We start from the raw sequence: 24,670 nt of genomic DNA on the forward strand, positions 1-24,670 counted from the left end.
CATCCGTCTCCAGAGTCGGCCACCAATAGAAGCGGGAGATGAGTTGCACAGATTTCTTGATGCCCGCATGACCTGCGAGATGGGAGGAGTGACCCCATTTGAGGATTCCGAGGCGTTGGCGTGGAGAAACAAAGGTCTTTCCTGGAGGAGTCTGCCTGATGGAGGCAGGAGAAGTGGAGATCAGGCAGTCAGGTGGAATGATGTGTTGCGGAGGGAGGTCAACTTCTGAGGCATCCGAGGAACGAGAGAGAGCATCGGCCCTAATGTTCTTATCGGCAGGACGAAAGTGAATCTCAAAATTAAATCGGGCAAAGAACAGAGACCACCGGGCCTGGCGAGGATTCAGCCGTTGGGCCGACTGGAGGTAGGAGAGGTTCTTATGGTCGGTGTAGATAATGACAGGAAATCTTGATCCCTCCAGCAGATGCCTCCATTCCTCAAGTGCTAATTTAATGGCTAGAAGCTCTCGATCCCCGATGGAGTAGTTCCTCTCCGCTGGAGAGAAGGTCCTAGAGAAAAAACCACAAGTGACAGCATGCCCGGAAGAATTTTTTTGTAGAAGAACAGCTCCAGCTCCTACTGAGGAGGCATCAACCTCCAATAGGAAGGGTTTGGAAGGGTCAGGTCTGGAGAGCACGGGAGCCGAAGAAAAGGCAGACTTGAGTCGTTTAAAGGAGTCCTCTGCTTGAGGAGGCCAAGACTTGGGATCAGCATTTTTCTTGGTTAAAGCCACGATAGGAGCCACAATGGTAGAAAAATGTGGAATAAATTGCCTGTAATAATTGGCGAACCCCAAAAAGCGTTGGATAGCACGGAGTCCGGAGGGGCGTGGCCAATTTAAGACGGCAGAGAGTTTGTCTGGATCCATCTGTAGTCCCTGGCCAGAGACCAAATATCCTAGAAAAGGAAGAGATTGGCATTCAAACAGACATTTCTCAATTTTGGCATAGAGTTGGTTGTCACGAAGTCTCTGAAGAACCATACGGACATGCTGGCGGTGTTCTTCTAGATTGGCAGAAAAAATTAGGATATCGTCCAGATATACCACAACACAGGAGTATAACAGATCACGAAAAATTTCATTGACAAAGTCTTGGAAGACGGCAGGGGCATTGCACAGTCCAAAGGGCATGACCAGATACTCAAAGTGTCCATCTCTGGTGTTAAATGCCGTTTTCCACTCGTCCCCCTCTCTGATGCGGATGAGGTTATAGGCGCCTCTTAAGTCCAATTTAGTGAAGATGTGGGCACCTTGGAGGCGATCAAAGAGTTCAGAGATGAGGGGTAAGGGGTAGCGGTTCTTAACCGTGATTTTATTAAGACCGCGGTAGTCAATGCAAGGACGTAGGGAGCCATCTTTTTTGGACACAAAGAAAAATCCGGCTCCGGCAGGAGAGGAGGATTTACGGATAAAGCCCTTTTCTAGATTCTCCTGGACGTATTCGGACATGGCAAGAGTCTCTGGGGCAGAGAGAGGATAAATTCTGCCCCGGGGTGGAGTAGTACCCGGGAGGAGGTCGATAGGGCAATCATAAGGCCTGTGAGGAGGTAGAGTCTCAGCTTGTTTTTTGCAGAAAACATCCGCGAAGTCCATATAGGCCTTAGGGAGACCGGTTACTGGAGGAACCACAGAGTTACGGCAAGGGTTATTGGGAACCGGTTTTAGACAGTTCTTGGAACAAGAGGACCCCCAACTCTTGATCTCCCCAGTGGACCAATCCAGGGTTGGGGAATGAAGTTGAAGCCAGGGAAGTCCAAGGAGAATCTCCGAGGTGCAATTGGGGAGGACCAAAAGTTCAATCCTCTCATGATGAGATCCGATGCTCATAAGAAGGGGCTCCGTGCGGAAACGTATGGCACAGTCCAATCTTTCATTATTTACACAATTGATGTAGAGGGGTCTGGCGAGACTGGTCACTGGGATGTTGAACCTGTTGACGAGAGAGGCCAAAATAAAATTTCCTGCAGATCCAGAGTCCAAGAAGGCCACTGTAGAGAAGGAGAAGGCAGAGGCAGACATCCGCACAGGCACAGTAAGACGTGGAGAAGCAGAGTAGACATCAAGGACTGTCTCACCTTTGTGCGGAGTCAGCGTACGTCTTTCCAGGCGGGGAGGACGGATAGGACAATCCCTCAGGAAGTGTTCGGTACTAGCACAGTACAGGCAGAGGTTCTCCATACGGCGTCGTGTCCTCTCTTGAGGTGTCAGGCGAGACCGGTCGACCTGCATAGCCTCCACGGCGGGAGGCACAGGAACAGATTGCAGGGTACCAGAGGAGAGAGGAGCCGAGGAGACGAAACGCCTCGTGCGAACAGAGTCCATATCTTGACGGAGTTCCTGACGCCTTTCAGAAAAACGCATGTCAATGCGAGTGGCTAGGTGAATAAGTTCATGTAGATTAGCAGGAATTTCTCGTGCGGCCAGAACATCTTTAATGTTGCTGGATAGGCCTTTTTTGAAGGTCGCGCAGAGGGCCTCATTATTCCAGGACAATTCTGAAGCAAGTGTACGGAATTGTACGGCATACTCGCCAACGGAAGAATTACCCTGGACCAGGTTCAACAGGGCAGTCTCAGCAGAAGAGGCTCGGGCAGGTTCCTCAAAGACACTTCGGATTTCCGAGAAGAAGGAGTGTACAGAGGCAGTGACGGGGTCATTGCGGTCCCAGAGCGGTGTGGCCCATGACAGGGCTTTTCCGGACAGAAGACTGACTACGAAAGCCACCTTAGACCTTTCAGTGGGAAACAGGTCCGACATCATCTCCAGATGCAGGGAACATTGGGAAAGGAAGCCACGGCAAAACTTAGAGTCCCCATCAAATTTATCCGGCAAGGATAAGCGTATCCCAGGGGCGGCCACTCGCTGCGGAGGAGGTGCAGGAGCTGGCGGAGGAGATGACTGCTGAAGCTGTGGTAGCAACTGTTGTAGCATAACGGTCAGTTGAGACAGCTGTTGGCCTTGTTGCGCAATCTGTTGTGACTGCTGGGCGACCACCGTGGTGAGGTCAGCGACAACTGGCAGAGGAACTTCAGCGGGATCCATGGCCGGATCTACTGTCACGATGCCGGCTGGCAGGTAGTGGACCCTCTGTGCCAGAGAGGGATTGGCGTGGACCGTGCTAGTGGACCGGTTCTAAGCCACTACTGGTATTCACCAGAGCCCGCCGCAAAGCGGGATGGTCTTGCTGCGGCGGTAGTGACCAGGTCGTATCCACTAGCAACGGCTCACCTCTCTGGCTGCTGAAGATAGGCGCGGTACAAGGGAGTAGGCAGAAGCAAGGTCGGACGTAGCAGAAGGTCGGGGCAGGCAGCAAGGATCGTAGTCAGGGGCAACGGCAGAAGGTCTGGAAACACTGGCAAGGGACACACAAGGAACGCTTTCACTGGCACTAAGGCAACAAGATCCGGCAAGGGAGTGCAAGGGAAGTGAGGTAATATAGGGAAGTGCACAGGTGATAACCCTAATTGGAACCACTGCGCCAATCAGCGGCGCAGTGGCCCTTTAAATCGCAGAGACCCGGCGCGCGCGCGCCCTAGGGAGCGGGGCCGCGCGCGCCGGGACAGAACAGACGGGGAGCGAGTCAGGTAGGGGAGCCGGGGTGCGCATCGCGAGCGGGCGCTACCCGCATCGCGAATCGCATCCCGGCTGGCAGCAGGATCGCAGCGCCCCGGGTCAGAGGACGTGACCGGAGCGCTGCAGCGGAGGGGGAGAAGCGAGCGCTCCGGGGAGGAGCGGGAACCCGGAGCGCTCGGCGTAACACTCATATCTATCTCATATCTATCTCATATCTATCTATCTATCTATCTATCTATCTCATATCTATCTATCTCATATCTATCTCATATCTATCTCATATCTCTCTCATATCTATCTCATATCTATCTATCTCATATCTATCTCTCTCATATCTATCTCTCTCATATCTATCTCTCTCATATCTATCTCTCTCATATCTATCTATCTATCTCATATCTATCTATCTATCTATCTCTCTCATATCTATCTCTCTCATATGTATCTCTCTCATATCTATCTATCTCTCTCATATCTATCTATCTCATATCTATCTATCTCTCTCTCTCATATCTATCTCATATCTATCTATCTTATATCTATCTATCTATCTTATATCTATCTATCTATCTATCTATCTATAAAGATAAATGTAGGCCGCACACCAGGATTGGTGCCAAATTAAAGTGCTTTTATTCCAAGGAACAACGTTCTGTGACATCACAATCATTAAAGGGTAGCTCCAACCATCGTATTTTTTTTTTTTTGCTAGTCCGTCCCATCCCCCCCCCCCCCCCCGCTACGGCACTAGCCCCCCCCCCCCCCCCCGCTACGGCACTAGCCCGTTCCCTCCCCCCCCCCCACCGCCCCGCATACCCCGTTCTCTCATTACACCTGCAGTTACTGCAGAGTCCGGCAGCGGGCGTGCAGGGACAGCGGCGGCATAGAGGCGGCGGCGGCGATGTGCGGGAGGAGTGGCCTCCCAGCCAGTGGCCAGGGAGCCAATGCGCTCGTTCCCGCCTGTCTGATTGACAGTCAGGGAGCGAGTGCAGCCTAACTGAAAAAGGACTGATTGCCAATCCAAAATCAGTCCTTTTTCAGTAGCCGTTTTTAAAATGTAAATTAAACCTTTTTAATGAAAAAAAAATAATAAAAGTATATTAGAGATATGTTGTAGTACATAAGTGCTACAACATATCAAAAAATAAAGTTGGTGACATTGCCCATTTAACATATCACATGACATTTTGACATGTAAATAAAGTGCAAAACTTCTCATCTAATAAGTAATTATACAATCAATGCCGGGCATTATACATCATATACAGTGGTAAACATAAATGATATGTCCGATCTCTAATATTAACAAGAGATAAAACATATGTGCTAACTGTGTTAGTGTCAAAAGGGACGTAATGTGAAAATGAAAAGCGTTACCGGGTCAGGCAGTCCCGTCTCCACACTGACCTCCTAACAAGCGCGCCATATACCGCAAGCCCCAGTCTCACATGGGACGCCGGGACTTACTTCCGGTTTCCCCGGAGTTCCACCAATCACAGTGACAGCGTCCCGTAGTTATGGAAACCACCTAGACTGTCAGTCCGGTGGTGACGCGGCCAAGCTCCGTGGTACCCAGCGCATGCTCAGTATCAAATAGTAATCCAAAGCGCCATCTTTAATAGGGGTAAGTATTAACTACATTTAATTATAGAGTACTGGCAAAGTCCGTTACTGTAGATATGTAATCCTCCATAGTATCACCCTGCAAACATATCACAGTCACGGGGCTTAGATACTGCACTCAGTTATTTAGAGTCAGTCCTGAGTGCGTCTCCTAGAATCCATAGGACCCCAGAGCACGCGTAGCCCTCTCACCTTCTGTTGGCCGGGATTATGCACCAGGCTGCTTTTTATGTACAGAGGTGTCAACCGCTACCCTCCATGCAAAGGTCATTCATACCAGGGTGTACCTGTGGGAGTATAAAACACTATAAAAACATATAAGTAAATACCCCTTTATGATTGGGACGCCGTCACTATATTTATAAAGAAATGAAAAAAACATTTTTCTAAAAACAGATAAAAATAAAATTTGCGGTTCTTGGCTGTGGTCATCTTTTCTGTCTTCCAAGGGCTGCTTGACCGGAATGTAACATCTTAGTTAATCTGCAATATAAAAGAAAATAGTTTTAATATCACTAATAAATCATAATACCACAAATCTCCACTGAGACCACAACCATAGTTACATCATTATTTTGGGGATAACCACAAACTCCACGTTCAGAGAGTTGAGGTCATAGATCCATCTCAACTCTCTTTTTTGTAATGTGGAGACCCTATCCCCGCCTCTTTTCAGTGGCGGAATATGGTCTACCACCACGCATTTTACTGAAATAAAAAAAGCACAAACGGATGCGCTCCGTAGTGTAACACCAAAGGTGAGTTGGTAACGCTAAGTGTGAATTGCGCTTACCACATGAAGTTGTACTCCAACCAAGTACAACAATGGAACAGGGCGAATCATCAAAGGGTCTCTGCAGCTTCGTCCCGCTGAAATAGAATCACGATAAAAACAAGCAATCTCCAGGTAGCAGAGCGGGATCAATGGAAGCGCTGAGACCAGATAAGAAGTTAAAAGGATTTATTTCCCATAATGCAACGCGTTTCACGGTCACCCGCTTCCTCAGGCATGCCTGAGGAAGCGGGTGACCGTGAAACGCGTTGCATTATGGGAAATAAATCCTTTTAACTTCTTATCTGGTCTCAGCGCTTCCATTGATCCCGCTCTGCTACCTGGAGATTGCTTGTTTTTATCGTGACCACGCATTTTAGATCATGTTCCCGATGACCAGCCTCCAGAAAATGCTTGGAGACTGGTAGATCGGTTCTGTTTTTGCCTATAGAGTATCTATGTTGGCCAAGCCTAACTTTAAACTCACATTTCGTTTCGCCAATGTAAATGAGTTTGCAAGGACACCATGAGATGTAGACTACATATTCGCTTTCGCAGTTCAAATAGTATTTTATTGGGTATGTTTTCCCTGTTTGGGGGTGCGTGAATGCATTCCCCTTCTGGAGATACTTACGATTCCCGCACCTCCTACAAGGAAAGCCCCCCTTAACACCCACAGATGCATATTTTTGTGTCTGTACCTGTTTTGACACGTCTCCTCTCACAAGTTCATCTTTCAAATTCCTGGATTCCTGACAGTCTAGGTGGTTTCCATAACTACGGGACGCCATCACTGTGATTGGTGGAACTCCGGGGAAACCGGAAGTAAGTCCCGGCGTCCCATGTGAGACTGGGGCTTGCGGTATATGGCGCGCTTGTTAGGAGGTCAGTGTGGAGACGGGACTGCCTGACCCGGTAACGCTTTTCATTTTCACATTACGTCCCTTTTGACACTAACACAGTTAGCACATATGTTTTATCTCTTATGAATATTAGAGATCGGACATATAATTTATGTTTACCACTGTATATGATGTATAATGCCCTGCATTGATTGTATAATTACTTATTAGATGAGAAGTTTTGCACTTTATTTACATGTCAAAATGTCATGTGATATGTTAATGATTGTGATGTCACAGAACGGGGAGTGTATTTAAGCCCCGAATATATCGCTTGTAAACCACTTGAAAATGGCGGCGTGAGATCGCCGAAACGTTGTCTTGTTCCTTGGAATAAAAGCACTTTAATTTGGCACAAATCCTGGTGTGCGGCCTACATTTATCTTTATTGGAAAACGGACCAGAGCACCGAGGTTTAAGGGCTGGCACCCACTGAAAGCAGCTATCTAGAGGTGCTGCTTCAATTGGGATTTCTATCTATCTCCTATCTATCTATCTCATATCTATCTATCTCTTATCTATCTATCTCATATCTATCTATCTCATATCTATCTATCTCATATCTATCTATCTATCTCTTATCTATCTATCTCATATCTATCTATCTATCTCATATCGATCTATCTCGTATATATCCATCTCATATCTATCTCTCTCATATCTATTATCTATCTCATATCTATCTATCTCATATCTATCTATCTATCTAATATCTATCTATCTCATATCTATCTATCTCATATCTATCTATCTCATATCTATCGATCTATCTATCTCATATCTATCTATCTCATATCTATTATCTATCTCATATCTATCTATCTCATATCTATCGATCTATCTATCTCATATCTATCTATCTCATATCTATCTATCTCATATCTATTATCTATCTCATATCTATCTATCTCATATCTATTATCTATCTCATATCTATCTATCTCTTATCTATCTATCTCATATCTATCTCATATCTATCTATCTATCTCTCTATCTCATATCTATCTATCTCATATCTATCTATCTCATATCTATCTATCTCATATCTATCCATCTCATATCTATCTATCTCATATCTATCTATCTATCTATCTATCTCATATCTATCTATCTCATATCTATCTATCTCATATCTATTATCTATCTCATATCTATCTATCTCATATCTATCTCTCTCATATCTATCTCTCTCATATCTATCTATCTATCTATCTATCTCATATCTATCTATCTCATATCAATTATGTATCTCATATCTATCTATCTTATATTTATCTATCTATCTATCTCTCTCATATCTATCTCATATCTATCTCTCTCATATCTATCTATCTATCTCATATCTATCTATCTATCTATCTCATATCTATCTATCTATCTATCTATCTATCTATCTCATATCTATCTATCTCTCTCATATCTATCTATCTATCTATCATCTATCTATCTCATATCTATCTATCTCATATCTATCTATCTCAAATGTATCTGTGGAGACCTGCAAATAAAGGTGCTAGACACATAAAATTTTGACGTACATGGTCAGGATTAGGTACTGAGTGATATATTAAATAAAAATAATAATGTTGTTGGATCTGACGGGAACGCTTTAAGTTTACAAAAATCCCGTCTCTCACAGTCACTGAAGGTCTCTATAGTTTGGGAAACTACCATTGGTTGAAATTCACTGATATTCCTTAGTCCATAGTCACAAATGTTAAGGCTGGTATATGTATGGAGGTAATGGAAATAAAGTGATCCAGTCCTCAAAGGTTCATTGGGAGAAGGAAAAGATGAGAGGAAGAAGGATCCAGATAAAGACAATTTATTATATGATGCATAAAATAGGATTAAGGGAACCTCCTGTCGCCTTAGCAGGGCCCTTGCATCAGGCGGAGGGGATACAATGGTAAATACACAATAGTATAATAATATAAAATATATGTAAAAACTGTCTGGAATAGGTATATCAACTGAGAAGAAAATGGCTGGATGGTATAAAATAGAATAAAATGGATTGCGCTAGATGTTAAAATAGTTCGTTGGTGACATACCATTCACCACGGCGATCACCTACCCTACGGTCGGACGCTGTCCCGTGCACCGCTGAACACACTTGGCGACCGAGACCCTGCAGCACTATGCGGACAGGTATCAACTATAAGTGCCGGACGCCTCCGTGCCAGCCCGGACTTCGGATTCTTCTACACCCCAACGGTGGGTGAGTGGTGCCGTGCACCAACGTACATGATAAGAACGGAAATGGTGCCTGATACAATACCTCTACCTCAGCATCCTAATTGTTAAACTGTTGCACTGCGCTACTTATGAATCTTTAAAGGGTACCTATCATCAAAAAAACGTTTGATATATTATAGATTCTTGTTTGCAGAATAACTTTCCAATTGCATGTTATTAAAAAAATATGCTTCTTTCTATTTAATTGTTCACTTTGAAAAAATGACCACTAGGGGTCTCCCTACCAGTCCTGGCCACAAGCATTTCAGACTCATGCTGGAGTCCTAAACACTACGAGCTGCCAGCCTGCTTTGTTTACAAAGGAGAACACTCAGAGCTGCCAGCCTGCTTTGTTCACAGCCTGTTTGGTTGTGAACAAAGCAGGCTGGCAGCTCGTAGTGTTTAGGACTCCAGCATGAGTCTGAAATGCTTGCGGCCAGGACTGGTAGGGAGACCCCTAGTGGTCATTTCTTCAAAGTGGAAAATTAAATAGAAAGAAGCATATTTTTTACTAACATGCAATTGAAAAGTTATTCTCTATACATTAAACTATAATATATCAAAATTTTTTGAATGAGAGGTACCCTTTAATCCCACTACTGTGCACTATAACCACCAACGAAATATCACTGCTGAACATTTCTATATTATTTGAACTTTTCACTATGTCACCAACGAACTATTATAACATCTAGCACAATCCATTTTATTCTATTTTATACCATCCAGCCCAGAGCTGGGCAGTGTGACCAAATGTGTGTATCACGGTATTTTTGTAACTTATGCCAGTTCCACGGTATATAACGGTATTTCTTTCACCCCCCCCCAAATCATGTGACATGCCAGCGCTGTTCTGCTCCCCCCCCCCCCCAAATCATGTTACCCGCCAGTGCTGTTCTGCTCCCCCCAAATTAATGATCAGCCCAGCGGGGTACTACACACATGTGTCACCCGCAAGCACTGCCCTCCTCCTCTTTGTTGCGGCCGCCTGCGCTGGAACTCTATACTGTACGCCAGTGGTCTCCAACCTGCGGACCTCCAGGTGTTGCAAAACTGCAACTCCCAGCATCCCCGGACAGCCAACGGCTGTCCGGGCATGCTGGGAGTTGTAGTTTTGCAACAGCTGGAGGTCCGCAGGTTGGAGACCACTGCTGTACGCTGTATCCCAATGCCCGGGCTGCAAAAGATAAAGAAAATAAACTTTAACTTACCTACATCGGCCTCACGCTGGGGACGGGAATGTCGGACAGTCGTCAGCCTATCACCAGTGATGTCCCGCCCCGGCCAGTGATAGGCTGAGCCCACTGTCATGTAAGGAGCTCTGGCCGGCTTCTTACATGACAGTGGGCTCAGCCTATCACTGGCCGGGGAGGGACATCGCTCCGGCCGGTGATAGGCTGACGGCTGTCCGACATTCCTGTCCCCAGCGTAAGGCCGACGTAGGTAAGTTAAAGTTTATTTTGCTTATTTTACGTTGCTTGATGTGATCACACTTTTTTATGGAATAAACCACTGAGCATTGTTTTCACTGTACAATGTGCGCTGCAGGGAGATCTTTTTTTTTATCTATCTATCTCATATCTATCTATCTATCTATCTCATATCTATCTATCTCATATCTATCTATCTCATATCTATCTATCTCATATCTATCTCATATCTATCTATCTCATATCTATCTATCTCATATATATCTATCTATCTATCTATCTCTCTAACTATCTCATATCTATCTATCTCATATATATCTATCTATCTACCGAACTATCTATCTCATATCTATCTAATTTCTATCTATCTCATATCTATCTATCTAATATCTATATATCTATCTATCTCATATCTATCTATCTAATTTCTATCTATCTATCTCATATCTATCTATCTAACTATCTCATATCTATCTATCTAAAATCTATATATCTATCTATCTCATATCTAATCTATCATCTATCTATCTCATATCTATCTATCTATCTATCTGTCTATCTATATATCTCATATCTATCTATATTTGTGGTCCTGGCAACCAAGTGTAATGAATTGAGGGAAACGTAGTAAGGAGCAAAGTGGTTTGAGTTGTGACACATTCTGTAAAAACGTAAGTATAGAGAAATAAAGAATTAAATTAAAGTGGTGGGTAGGACGGTGCACGCTGTGATGAAATTACCGGTAATCGGTAAGGCAGCAAGTCCCAGAAGGGATATTTGCAAAAACAGGCATGATTTGTATCTATCAATATATGTGTATGTTTGTATCTATCATATGCATATATATATATATATATATATATATATATATATATATATACTTATATCTTTTGTGTATACATATATCTTTATATATAAGTAATTGTCTGTATCTTACTTTCTCTTCAAGTAAAAAAAGTTACTGCAAAATTGAGCACGTAAAGGGTTAAAAAAAAAAAAAACTCATCATGCGGTGGCAGCAGTGCATGCTGGGAGCTGTGGGCTGCCTGAGTCTGGGTAATGTAGTTGTGTGTACAGGAAATGGCTGCTTGGGCTGAGAGCTCGGGCTGCATCTTCCCATCTGGCTGCACAAATCCTCTCCCCATTGTTCTTCTGGCTTCATAGCAGCATCTTGGATATATTATTGGGGCCCGGATACAAGGTAAGAGGGGCCACAGGGGCTGATGTGTGGCTGATACAATGGATCACGCTGCTTCCTATTCCACAGGATAGGTGTGTTCCTGGGTCTGCTCTGTGCTGCCCTTGTACTGTATATTGTACATGATCATCCTGTACTACAGAACCCGCATGGGCCAAATTATGGGTCCAGTCTGGTCCGAATTCTACTGCGCATACATGTGATCCGCGCCCTGGATGGACCAGTCCAGAGGGTCCTGAAAATCATCAGGGCCGCTCGCTTTATGGAAGACTTCATTAGGTTTAACATTATATATATATATATATATATATATATATATATATATAAACTGATATATATATATATATATATATATATATATATATATATATATAAAGAATAATATAAGATTTATGATATAGAATTAATATTTTCTATGCCGCTTTATTTTGTTAACTTTTTAACTTTCCACTATATTTAGCAATACAGATGTACATTTTATACGATTACCTTTAGTCATATTCATAAATGTGTCTTTAATATTAGCATTTTATTTACTGTTCATTTTAGACAAAATTTTAAAATAAAATAATTCAAACTTCAATTGTAAATGTGCTATAAAATGACAAAAATGAGAAAATAATATAAATTGTTGTTATTCATTTTCTTCTTACTATTAATAATATTACCTTTAGTAAGAAAAAATAAATACATTTATATTTACAGTTTTTTATAGAACATTAAAACTAAATTAAACACTTCAATTGAAATGATTACATTAATTATTATTATTATTGCTAAAATTAATTAATATTTATTATTATTAAATTAAATGCATTATTATTATTACTAAAATTAATTAATATTTATTACGATTATTTAGCCATATTATTTATCAATGTACCTGCAATAGGTACATTTTATTTACTGTTTATATTGTAGAGAAAAATGAAACAACAAACAAAAAAAAATCCTTACATTTAAAATTATTTTTCAAAATTACAAAAATGATCAATGATAAATAATAGTAATAGGAATAAGTATTATTCTCCTTTACAGGTTACAGGTTTTTTTTTTGTATGTATTACTATTTTTATTTTATGTTTTATTTATGTATTTTTTTTATGCTTTTTTTTTTTTTAGAGTACCAGCCTTCTAATTCCAATTTTTTTTAATTTTATTTATAAAGATTCAAATTTTAGTTTTAGAACCATCCATAGGCCGCTCTCCTCCCTGCAGTATTTGGGTCAGTATTTGGCATTAGTATTTTATAAGCACAAATTATAATTTTTTTATATTTTTTTTTTCAGTCTTGTTTTTGGCTTACAAATACAAATGCAAAATACTATGATAGTCGCCTATGTTGCATTTTTTCTTATCTAACCCCTGACATGACGGTAAATGACCATTACCTCATTGAGGGACTTTCCAAACTAATTCCAGGGTTATCCTACTAGACCTTTACACTGAACGCCGCTGCAGATCGTGACAATGTTTTTGTGCATGCGCGAGAAAATAGTCAGACGACTATACAACAATACAAACATTTTAGAAAATTCGTTTTTAAGCACATGGTTGTCAGGGCATGATGGGGGTTGTAGTTTTGCAATCGACACTGTATGCTAGACCTGCAAACTATACAGATTTACCAAAGGCTGTTAGGGCTTGATGGGAATTGTAGTCTTGCAACAGCTGGAGCAGATTTAGCTTTCCGTTGTCAGGCAGTGGTGAGAGTTGTAGTTCTCCTACAGCTGGAAAGCCTTCAGTTGTCAGCCATGGTAGGAGTTGTAGTTTTGCAACAGCTTTGAGAACCTGGGGCTGTCAGGGTATGGTGGGAGTTGAACTTTTGCATCAGCATGGAGAGCCAGAGACTGTCAGGACATGGTGGCAGTTGTAGTTTGGGAACAGCTGGAGAGCCTGAGGCTGTCAGGGCATGGTGGGAGTTGTAGTTTTGCATCAGCACGGAGAGACTGAGGCTGTCAGAGCATGTTGGGAGTTGTAGTTTTGCAACAGCTTAAAGAGCCTGAGGCTGTCAGGGCATGGTGGGAGTTGTAGTTTTGCATCAGCACGGAGAGCCTGAGGCTGTCAGGGCATGTTGGGAGTTGTAGTTTTGCATCAGCACGGAGAGACTGAGGCTGTCAGGGCATGTTGGGAGTTGTAGTTTTGCATCAGCACGGAGAGCCTGAGGCTGTCAGGGGATGGTGGGAGTTCTAGTTTTGCATTTGCAACAGCTTGGAGAGCCTGAGGCTGTCAGGGCATGGTGGGAGTTGTAGTTTTGCATCAGCATGTTGAGCCTGAGACTATCAGGGCATGGTGGGAGTTGTAGTTTTGCATCAGCACGGAGAGACTGAGGCTGTCAGGGCATGGTGGGAGTTGCAGTTTACATGAGCATGAAGAGCCTGAGGCTGTCAGGGCATGGTGGGAGTTGTAGTTTTGCATCATTATGGAGAACCCGAGGCTGTCAGGGCATGGTGGGAGTTGTAGTTTTGCAACAGCTAAAGAGCTGTCAGTTTCCAAGGCATTATAAGAGTTTGTGAGCCTGCGTCCATCAGGACATGGGGGGGGGGGACTTGTAGTTTTGCAAAAGCATGGAAGCCTGAGGCCGTCAGTGCATGGTGGGAGTTGTAGCCTTTCAGATTGGAGAACACTGGATTAAATTATCCGCATGGTGCAATCCCATGACACCCCTGGGTGAGCATTTGCCCTCTATGAGACCGGCAGCAGTAATTGTGAAAGGGACGGCAGAAACCATGAAAATAAAAGTAGATTATGATGAACTACGAACGGAAGTGTCAACCACGGAACGCTCGCTTGAGGAACTACAGATGCAAGATGTCATTTACCAGCATTGGCAGCGGAAGCCGCTGATGAATAATTCATTGTGTTCAAAGTGGAGCCAAAGGCGAAAATATATACATGGTGCAAGCGCCGAGACTGCACTGCGTGGGCTTCCTGGAATGTGACGGTCCAGATCCGTTATACGGCCGAATACGTGACGTCTTCAGTGTTCCCTTATGTATATATTAGCAAGAACATTCATCCTTATAGGGGTATTATATGTTATAATGTTATGGCCCATTGCATTCTGATCTCAGAGACGTCCTTCATAGTAAAGGATCCAAAAATGGCGCTTTTGGTTACCTGGGAGAATAGTTAGTGAATGCAGTACCCTGCTCAGCCAGTGACCAGAAGCGGCGCTATTTTAGGAAAAATCTGTGTCCTGTATGTAATCCTTTCATTCTCAAGTAATGATCTTCAAATTGTGGACCTCCAGCTGTTGCAAAACTATAACTCCTAGCATTCCCAACGGCTGTCCGGGCATGCTAGGAGTTGTAGTTTTGCAACAGCTGGAGGTCCACAGTTTGGAGACTACTGTTTAAAAGGATCACTTGGGGGTCTTTTAGCCCCAATGTGGCTAATAGTGATATGCTATCAAGTTCTGGTTGCTATGGGCAACTGCACCACTTATGCACTAGTCGTACCAATCTCCCCCATTGCGGTACTTGCTCCCGAGGGTGGCACCATATTGCTACCATTGGAGGTGCTGCTGGTGTGTAGCAATGTGGGCTTTCTGCAATGGTCCAATAAAGAGTTTTTGCCACCAAGGACACATATCTCCTGGTGTAAGTGTCGGAAAGCCGGGGGTCCTACCAGCTGGGACCCCCTGCAGGACTCCCTAGGATCCCATCTGTGCGTGACTGCCACACTATGCCTTGTCTATAAAAGCGCAAAAGATAGAAGAGCCAGATACTCCACCATCTTTGGTACTCCCATAGTCAATGAATAAATGGGCGGCAGTTGACGCTGCAGAATTTCTGACGGAGATCGAGCCGACGGCACTAGGACCGCACGGACTGCATTGCCATCCCCATAGATGTCAATGTATTTCTGAGCAGATCTCCCAAAAGATCCACCCAGAAATGCATTGCCGTCTATGGGGACGGCAATGAAGTCCCCTCGGTCCTAGCGCCGCCCCGGCTCAGTCTCCGGCAGAAATTCTGACCAGAAATTCCACAGCCTAAAGGGGAACTCCAAGATTAGAAAAACAGAGCGGTTTTCTTCAACTAAAAACAAAAAACAAAACCCAGCACCCCGTCTGTACCCGGGTTGTGTGTTTTATAGCAGCTCAGTTCCATTGAAGTGAATGTAGCCAAGTTGTAAAACCACACACCACCTGAGGACAGGGGTGGCACCCTATTTTTTGTAAGAAATTAGCTCTGATGTTCTATTCCTGGATAAGCCCTTTAGGGTGCGTTCACACGCTAATAACTAGCAGCAGGTTTCCCACTGCGAGTTACGCTACCATTCATTTGAATAAGTCCACGGAGAGTACGCAAATCTGACACTATTGCGGACTGTCTGTGGACCCATTGAGGGAGTTGTAGTTTTGTCAATAGGGAAATATGAAACACAAGACCCATATGATGTTTTTTCACCCATTTGTGGAATTTTTAGGCTCAGTTTAAAAAAAATTAAAAAAAACGCAGCATGCTGAGACTATGTCATGTTTCCCAGGATACTTTGGTATTGTTTCTCCCATAGACTTCTAGGGGAGGAAGAATTGACATCTCTGTGAGGTTGACGACACGAGCATTAGCCATGCAGAGCCGCGGCAGTGCTGGGTCCCGTTATGGGGGATCGCGGCGCGTGGAGGGAGTAGATCCAGCGGTCGGACCACCACGATCAAACACCTGAAACAACTCTGCGGATAGGGGATAAGTTATATACTGCTGCAGCACTTCTTTAGGTCACATGGCTTGTAATAAAAAAAAAACGTAGGGGATAAAATCCCCCCCAAAAAATGGCTATACTAAAAAAACGATATTTAAAAAAAATTTAAAAAAAACACCACTAAAACATCGTTTTGGGAGTGCAAAATGAGGGGGCAGTTTTTGTGTCTGTTCTTCAGATCAAACACTTATCCCCCGATTAATTGTTTCCCAACCAGGATGCTTTAAAGGGGTACTCCGGAAGGAAAACTTTTTTTGTTGTTTTTTTAATCAACGTGCCAGAAAGTTAAACAGATTTGTAAATTACTTCTATTCAAAAATCTTAATCCTTCCAGTACTTATTAGCTGATGAATACTACAGAGGAAATTCTTTTCTTTTTGGAACACAGAGCTCTCTGCTGACATCATGACCACAGTGCTCTCTGCTGAAATCTCTGTCCATTTTACGAACTGTTTTTTAAATGGACAGAGGTGTCAGCAGAGAGCACTGTGCTCATGATGTCAGCAGAGAGCTCTGTGTTCCAAAAAGAAAAGAATTTCCTTGCTATTATTCAGCAGCTAATATGTACTGGAAGGATTAAGATGTTTTAATAGAAATAATTTACAAATCTGTTTAACTTTCTGGCACCAGTTGATTAAAAAAAAGAAAAAGTTTTCCACCGGAGTACCTCTTTAAGCTGTTGTGGAACTAGAACTCCCAGCATGTCTGGAAAACCCCTTCACTTGTTGCAAAACTACAACTCCCAGCATGCCCGGACAGCCGTTGGCTGTCCGGGCATGCTAGAAGTTGAAGTTTTGCAACAACCGGAGGCACAATGGTTGACAAACACTGCCCTTTCCTATGAATGGGAATAGCGAATGCCCATGGCGGAGAATCCATATTAAGTTGACCACGATTTTGTCTCCGGTTTAAAAACCGTACTGCAACCGCATACGTTTTTTTTAACATGGACGTCAATGTGAAACGCACATGTATACGGTTCCATACGGGAAAAGCGTATACGTTTTTACTTTGCACATGCGCATTTGAATCCTAAAGTCCCCACCCAAGACCCCTCCCATTAAAAATGGACAACATTTTCAAAAACGTATGGGGTTTTTTTTCTATAAAAACTGACAGAACTGTATGCACTTTTAAAAACAGTATACTGTTTAAAAACGCATACGGTTTACTTTTTTCCATACTGTTCCATCCGGTTTTTTTGCCATACGGTTTTCTTTAGAAAAACGGATTGAAAACAGTATATGGCAAAAACGTAGTGTGAACCCAGCCTCTGACTAAAAGTAACGATTTCCCATAGCAACCAGTCAAGCATGGCGGTGTATAGACACCTCCCCGCAGAGGGAAGTACTGGTCACGAATACACGCCATGGAAAAAATAGTGGGTGACCACACTGGTCTCATCATGGGGATCCGGCCTAGTCATGTACTGGATGTGGCTTGTGTTGCTAGGCAACAGATGAAATATATCTGAAACTGAAACTGCTACCACAGGCCCCATATGTGGGGCGATACACTGTATGATCTGCACAGTCATGTTATCGTCGTATGAAGAGAAGAATCTGGACAGGGTTCGGCGGTTGCGGCCGTCCAGTATGTGCAGGAGGCGCCGCACGCTTTTTCTTTAGGCCGGGTATCCTTCCATTGTGTTACAGTCTGTTTTATGTAAGATGTTTACACTTTCTGGCCTTCGGTTTTGTGCAATGTGTGAAAAGGGTAAAAGAAAAAAAAAATGCTGCGTAGGCCTGGTGACTGACTCCCAGCTAAAATCGGTACGCAGCATTTTTTGCCCTAGAAAAATGGTGTTTTTTAAGACCACAGGATGGGGCAGAGTTTCCCAACCAGGGTGCCTCCAGTTGTTGCACAACTACAATTCCCAGCGTGCGGGGACAGCCAAAGGCTAGCATAGGGCCAGTCTCTTACCTCGGAGTGCTACATAGTGTTGAGCACGAATATTCGTAATGTGAACTTTTATCGTGAATATCGGCACTTCGCGGTTTCACGAATATTTAGAATATAGTGCTACATATTCGTAATGATGAATGTTCGTTTTTTTTTTGTTTGTTTGTTTTTTTACATGCAAATTTTTTGCGAATTTTCCATGCGAATTTATGGGGAAAAATTAACAAACATAGTGAATATGTGAATTTCGCGAACATAGGATGAATAATCGTCAATATATTTGCAAAATATCACTAATTCGAATATATGGCCCCTGCTAGACTAAGTGGTCTTAGAAGTGACGGCCTGCTCCGCCATAGGTCTGCAGAGTTGTTGATTGGCGGGGTGGGCCGTCACCCCCCTGTGACCAGTTTGTCTAGGAGGATGGGTGCAGCAGCACTCCGAGGTAAGAGGCGGGCTCCGTTCCGGAAATTATGGGTGGTCCCAGCGCTGGAAACTCCCCACACACACTCGGACGCTAGGGTATAAGTTTTACATAACCGGAGTACCTCTTTGATACCTTACAGTCCAACACATTAGCATGTTGTTTTAAAGGGGTTATCCAGGAAAAAAAACTTTTTTTATATATCAACTGGCTCCAGAAAGTTAAACAGATTTGTAAATTACTTCTATTAAAAAATCTTAATCCTTTCAGTACTTATAAGCTTCTGAAGTTAAGGTTGTTCTTTTCTGTCTAAGTGCTCTCTGATGACACCTGTCTCGGGAACCGCCCAGTTTAGAAGAGGTTTGCTATGGGGATTTGCTTCTAAACTGGGCGGTTCCAGAGACACGTGTCATCAGAGAGCACTTAGACAGAAAAGAACAACCTTAACTTCAGAAGCTCATAAGTACTGAAAGGATTAAGATTTTTTAATAGAAGTAATTTACAAATCTGTTTAACTTTCTGGAGCCAGTTGATATATATATATATATATATATATATATATATATATATATATATAAAAAGTTTTTTCCTGGATAACCCCTTTAATGGGAGGTGGAGATAAACAGCATCAGACTGGCAGCTGATTATCTCCATAGGGAAACAAAGGATCAGGCAGATTGAAATCCAGCCCATCGCGAATCCGAAAATCACCACCCGTCGAAATTACCGAAATGGATGGCCAAAAATCGTATGAAACCGCATGCTAAGAAATCAAATTGATTGAGTCTAAAAATCATATCTGACATATGGTAGTAAACTTTCACGTGTTTTTATTCATTTTATATATATATATATATATATATATATATATTAAAAATGGTATACATTTTTATGTTTCCTAAGACTATCCCTAAGCCACTCCATGTGTGTAAAGTAAAATCATGTACGATTAAAGGGGTACTCCGGTGGAAAACTTTTTATTTTTTATTCAACTGGCTCCAAAAAGTTAAACAGATTTGTAAATTACATCTATTAAAAAATCTTAATCCTTCCAGTACTTATTAGCTGCTGAACACTAGCGAGGAAATTCTTTTCTTTTTGGAACACAGAGCTCTCTGCTAACATCACGAGCACAGTGCTCTCTGCTGACACCTCTGTCCATTTTAAGAATTGTCCAGAGTAGGAGAAAATCCCCATAGCAAACCTATGCAGCTCTGGACAGTTCCTAAAATGGACAGAGATGTCAGCAGAGAGCACTGTGGTGGTGATGTCAGCAGAGAGAACTGTGTGCCAAAAAAGAAAATAATTTCCTCTGTAGTATTCAGCAGCTAATAAGTACTGGAAGGATAAAAAAAAATTTTTTATAGAAATAATTTACAAATCTGTTTAACTTTCCGGCACCAGTTGATAAAAAAAAAAAAAAAAAAGGTTTCCACCGGAGTACCCCTTTAAGCATGTACGATTCTTTCACATAGACTGTAATGTTAAAACAAATTGGATATTATTTAATCCTTTTTTTTTTTAAATCAGGCGAAAACATAAACAGACCGAAACGAGTGCACGTGCTGGAGATGATTTGTCAAAAGCAGTCAATGGATACCTCTAGATCAGTGGTCTCCAACCTGCGGACCTCCAGATGTTGCAAAACTACAAATCCCAGCATGCCCGGACAGCCTTTGGCTGTCCGGGCATGCTGGGATTTGTAGTTTTGCAACATCTGGAGTTCCGTAGGTTGGAGACCACTGATCTAGATGTACGTTTATATATGGTTATCAAGGATAGTATGATGCAAATGTTGTCATGTGAATGCGGCCTTAATCTAACCAAACCATGCAGTACAGATCTACGGTACCTATGAATCAACATCATGTAGGAATCCATACATTCACCCCCACCCCCTCCGCCATTCATTAGGCGGCGGCCTCATTGATAATCCCTGCACATTCTCTCTTACATGAAGTCAGCAAAAATGAATGAGGGCTGAATGTGATGTGAATGGATGGTGCAGATGACGGGCGCACAGTAATGGCTGCGCCTATGAATGAGCTCCGCAGCCATTCACTAGCTGCTGCTGCTGCGGCTCGCTCCATTCAGGAGAGTGGGGGTTGTCAGCCGCTCTTGGGGGTTTCATGGTGCAGACATTCGGTTAATGTTAGACAGTGCTTTCCGGGAAAATAGAACTATTTATTGCCTGTGTACATTGCCCCTTCTGTTCGCTGCCCTTTTTTTCCCCCCCTTTCTCTTTTGTCTTCCCTGTACTTGTCTGGACTTGTAAGGCAGATGACTGCTAATATATATCCGAGAGAGCGTTCCTGCCATATAAGAGTGATGGGGGTCTATGGACTGTGAGTCAGTCACAGGAATGGTCGTCGGGGATCGCTATATTTCGCCAAGGTACCTGTCGTATGTGGACAACAGGTTTAAGGAAGCGCAGGTCCCATCCACGAAAAGCTGGGTGAGATATGGGGAATCTAGGAATTAGTTAAAATCACTGGAGAGAGCTAAGCTTCCTTTTGGTAAGTCCTGTTATCGGGCTTGGATTATTATGGGATGAAAGGCAGGTTTGGAAGTGGGTCCTTTCATCCCATTTCTGTGCCACTCCAGGTGGCACAGAAATTCAGCACAGGTGCTGAAACCGAATAATACTGGACTTACTTATAATACTGTGCCACTCCAGAATTTCAGGTGGCACTGAAATTCAGCACAGGTGCTGAGACCCAATAATACTGGACTTACTTATAATACTGTGCCACTCCAGAATTTCAGGTGGCACAGAAAGTCAGCACAGGTGCTGAGACCGAATAAAACTGGACTTACAAATGATGTAACCAAGTCTGTCCTAAGATCTTGAAAGGAACCTCTGATGAGAGTTGGAGTCCAGATTCGAGCAGCTTACTTACTTACTTACTTATTTGAGTAACACATTTTTGGTGAGTGTATTATTTTTTTTTGGGTGACTGGTAGTAAGCCACTTGAACAGCGAGGGAAGAGTTTATGTAGTTAGCATTGACTTGTTCGTGCCTACAGAAGCCCCGTTTAAATGTTACTTCTGTGTCCTTGTCTCTGACTACTATTTTGCTACTATACGATTGGTCCTACAGAGCTAATCTCCTACAGGATATATTTACTATGTGTATCAGGAAAATTCTCCATACACCAAAACCCCCTAAATGCAGCAGAGACTCTCAATCACAGTTTTTTTTTAATGCATGGTGGAAATGTTTGGTGTTTTTGTACATGAAGTTCACTCTGTTTCCTGCTGGGAGTCTATACGATGCAAAGCATTGTGGGAACGCTCTTAAAACTCAATTGACAGAATGTTCTTTCTCTATGGGAGTACCTGTGAGTCATTTCCACAAGGATGCGGGAGGTTTTGGGAACTGGGCAGGTGCCCAGTGGAATCATTTAGTGGTTCCCTCCCAGCTCAGAAGCTTTTTTAGTGACTTCTATTAATAATAATAATATTACTATGCCATGGGCGCCCGCAGGTGTGACCACCAGGGTGAGACTCCTCGCTGCTCAGCTGGAGCGTAGTATTTGTTCACACCTGGGGGATTGCAGTATTATTGTGGAAAATACACATCAGGTAGGACTGGACCTTCTGTAGTTGGTTGGGTGCCCTATTTGCACCCCTGATGATTAAACAGCAGCCATACTGGATTGCAGGGGTGCAGTGTTCAGGCCTGGTGCAAGGACTTTTGCCACCCTCTGCAAAAGCTAATTTTGCCACCCATTGGCTCCACCCTTTGACACGCCCCAACTTACTACTGGGATGAGACACTGTAACAAACCTCCTCCTCATGTAATCACCTTACTACTGGGGTGACACATTGTAACAAACCTCCTCCTCATGTAATCTCCTTACTACTGGGGTGACACATTGTAACAAACCTCCTCCTCATGTAATCTCCTTACTACTGGGGTGAGACACTGTAACAAACCTCCTCCTCATATAATCTCCTTACTACTGGGGTGACACATTGTAACAAACCCCCTCCTCATGTAATCTCCTTACTACTGGGGTGACACACTGTAACAAACCTCCTCCGCATGTAATCACCTGACTACTGGGGTGACACACTGTAACAAAGCTCCTCCTCATTTAATCTCCTTACTACTGGGGTGACACACTGTGACAAATCTCCTCCTCATGTAATCACCTGACTACTGGGGTGACACACTGTAACAAACCTCCTCCTCATGTAATCACCTGACTACTGGGGTGACACACTGTAACAAACCCCCTCCTCATGTAATCTCCTTACTACTGGGGTGACACACTGTAACAAACCTCCTCCTCATGTAATCACCTGACTACTGGGGTGACACACTGTAACAAACCTCCTCCTCATGTAATCTCCTTACTACTGGGGTGACACACTGTAACAAACCCCCTCCTCATGTAATCTCCTTACTACTGGGGTGACACACTGTAACAAACCTTCTCCTCATATAATCACCTTACTACTGGGGTGACACACTGTAACAAAGCTCCTCCTCATTTAATCTCCTTACTACTGGGGTGACACACTGTGACAAACCCCCTCCTCATGTAATCTCCTTACTACTGGGGTGACACACTGTAACAAACCTCCTCATGTAATCACCTGACTACTGGGGTGACACACTGTAACAAAGCTCCTCCTCATTTAATCTCCTTACTACTGGGGTGACACACTGTAACAAACCTCCTCCTCATGTAATCTCCTTACTACTGGGGTGACACACTGTGACAAATCTCCTCATGTAATCACCTGACTACTGGGGTGACACACTGTAACAAAGCTCCTCCTCATTTAATCTCCTTACTACTGGGGTGACACACTGTAACAAACCTCCCCATGTACCGTAATCTCCTTACTACTGGGGTGACACACTGTAACAAAGCTCCTCCTCATGTAATCTCCTTACTACTGGGGTGACACACTGTAACAAACCTCCTCCTCATGTAATCTCCTTACTACTGGGGTAACACACTGTAACAAACCTCCTCCTCATGTAATCTCCTTACTACTGGGGTAACACACTGTAACAAACCTCCTCCTCATGTAATCTCCTTACTACTGGGGTGACACACTGTAACAAACCTCCTCATGTAATCTCCTTACTACTGGGGTGACACACTGTAACAAACCTCCTCCTCATGTAATCTCCTTACTACTGGGATGACACACTGTAACATTTTTCTTTTTTTTTAATCAACTGGTGCCAGAAAGTTAAACAGATTTGTAAATTACTTCTATATAAAAAAAAAATCTTAATCCTTCCAGTACATATTAGCTGCTGTATGCTCCACAGGAAGTTCTTTTCTTTTTTAATTTCTTTTTAGTCTGACCACAGTGCTCTCTGCTGACACCTCTGTCCATGTTAGGAACTGTCCAGAACAGGAGAGGTTTGCTATGGGGATTTGCTCCTACTCTGGACAGTTCCTGACATGGACAGAGGTGTCAGCAGAGAGCACTGTGGTCAGACAGAAAGGAAATTCATTCATAAATGTGGATCATACAGCAGCTGATAAGTATTGGAAGCATTAAGATTTTTAAACGGAAGTAATTTACATATCTGTTTAACCTTCTGGCACCAGTTGATTTGAAAAAACTTGTTTTCCACCGGAGTACTTCTTTAAGGGAACAATGTATTTTTAAGTTATGCAAATTTCTAATATATTTTTTTGAGTTTCTATTCCTCACAATTTCCAAGATCTCTGCTTGCTGTCATTGCATGACAATTTTATTTGTAACTTGCAAACCTGTGTATACCGTGCAAAGTTCTGTTTTTTATATATATATATATTTTTTATTTTTTTTTTAAGCTGAGAAGTAGACACAATTGTATCTAGGCTCTGAGAGATAAATAACCTGGAATCTAGACTGATACATTGTAGCAAACCAGAGATA

General features: G+C 42.9%; 1 protein-coding gene across 8 annotated transcripts in view; it reads left to right on the forward strand.

Moving 5' to 3' along the window:
* The window catches only part of SOCS4 (suppressor of cytokine signaling 4), a 41,584-nt gene that overhangs the window by 12,815 nt on the left and 4,099 nt on the right, over positions 1-24,670 (forward strand). The window contains exon 1 of one of the 8 annotated variants that reach the window (XM_056547082.1): positions 11,574-11,740. The exons of 2 other annotated variants lie outside the window; for them this stretch is intronic. Coding sequence is in view for 2 of the 6 variants with exons in the window: in XM_056547077.1 (XP_056403052.1) it covers positions 17,996-18,112 (117 nt within the window). In the remaining 4 variants the exon portion in view is untranslated. Of the gene's footprint in view, positions 1-11,573; positions 11,741-17,929; positions 18,113-20,712; positions 21,290-21,605; positions 21,704-24,670 lie in introns of those variants that run through there. 5 more of the 8 variants (XM_056547077.1, XM_056547083.1, XM_056547078.1 and 2 more) reach the window with 5 other exon arrangements.

Source organism: Hyla sarda, chromosome 11 (genome assembly GCF_029499605.1).
Source record: "Hyla sarda isolate aHylSar1 chromosome 11, aHylSar1.hap1, whole genome shotgun sequence".
NCBI lineage: Eukaryota > Metazoa > Chordata > Amphibia > Anura > Hylidae > Hyla > Hyla sarda.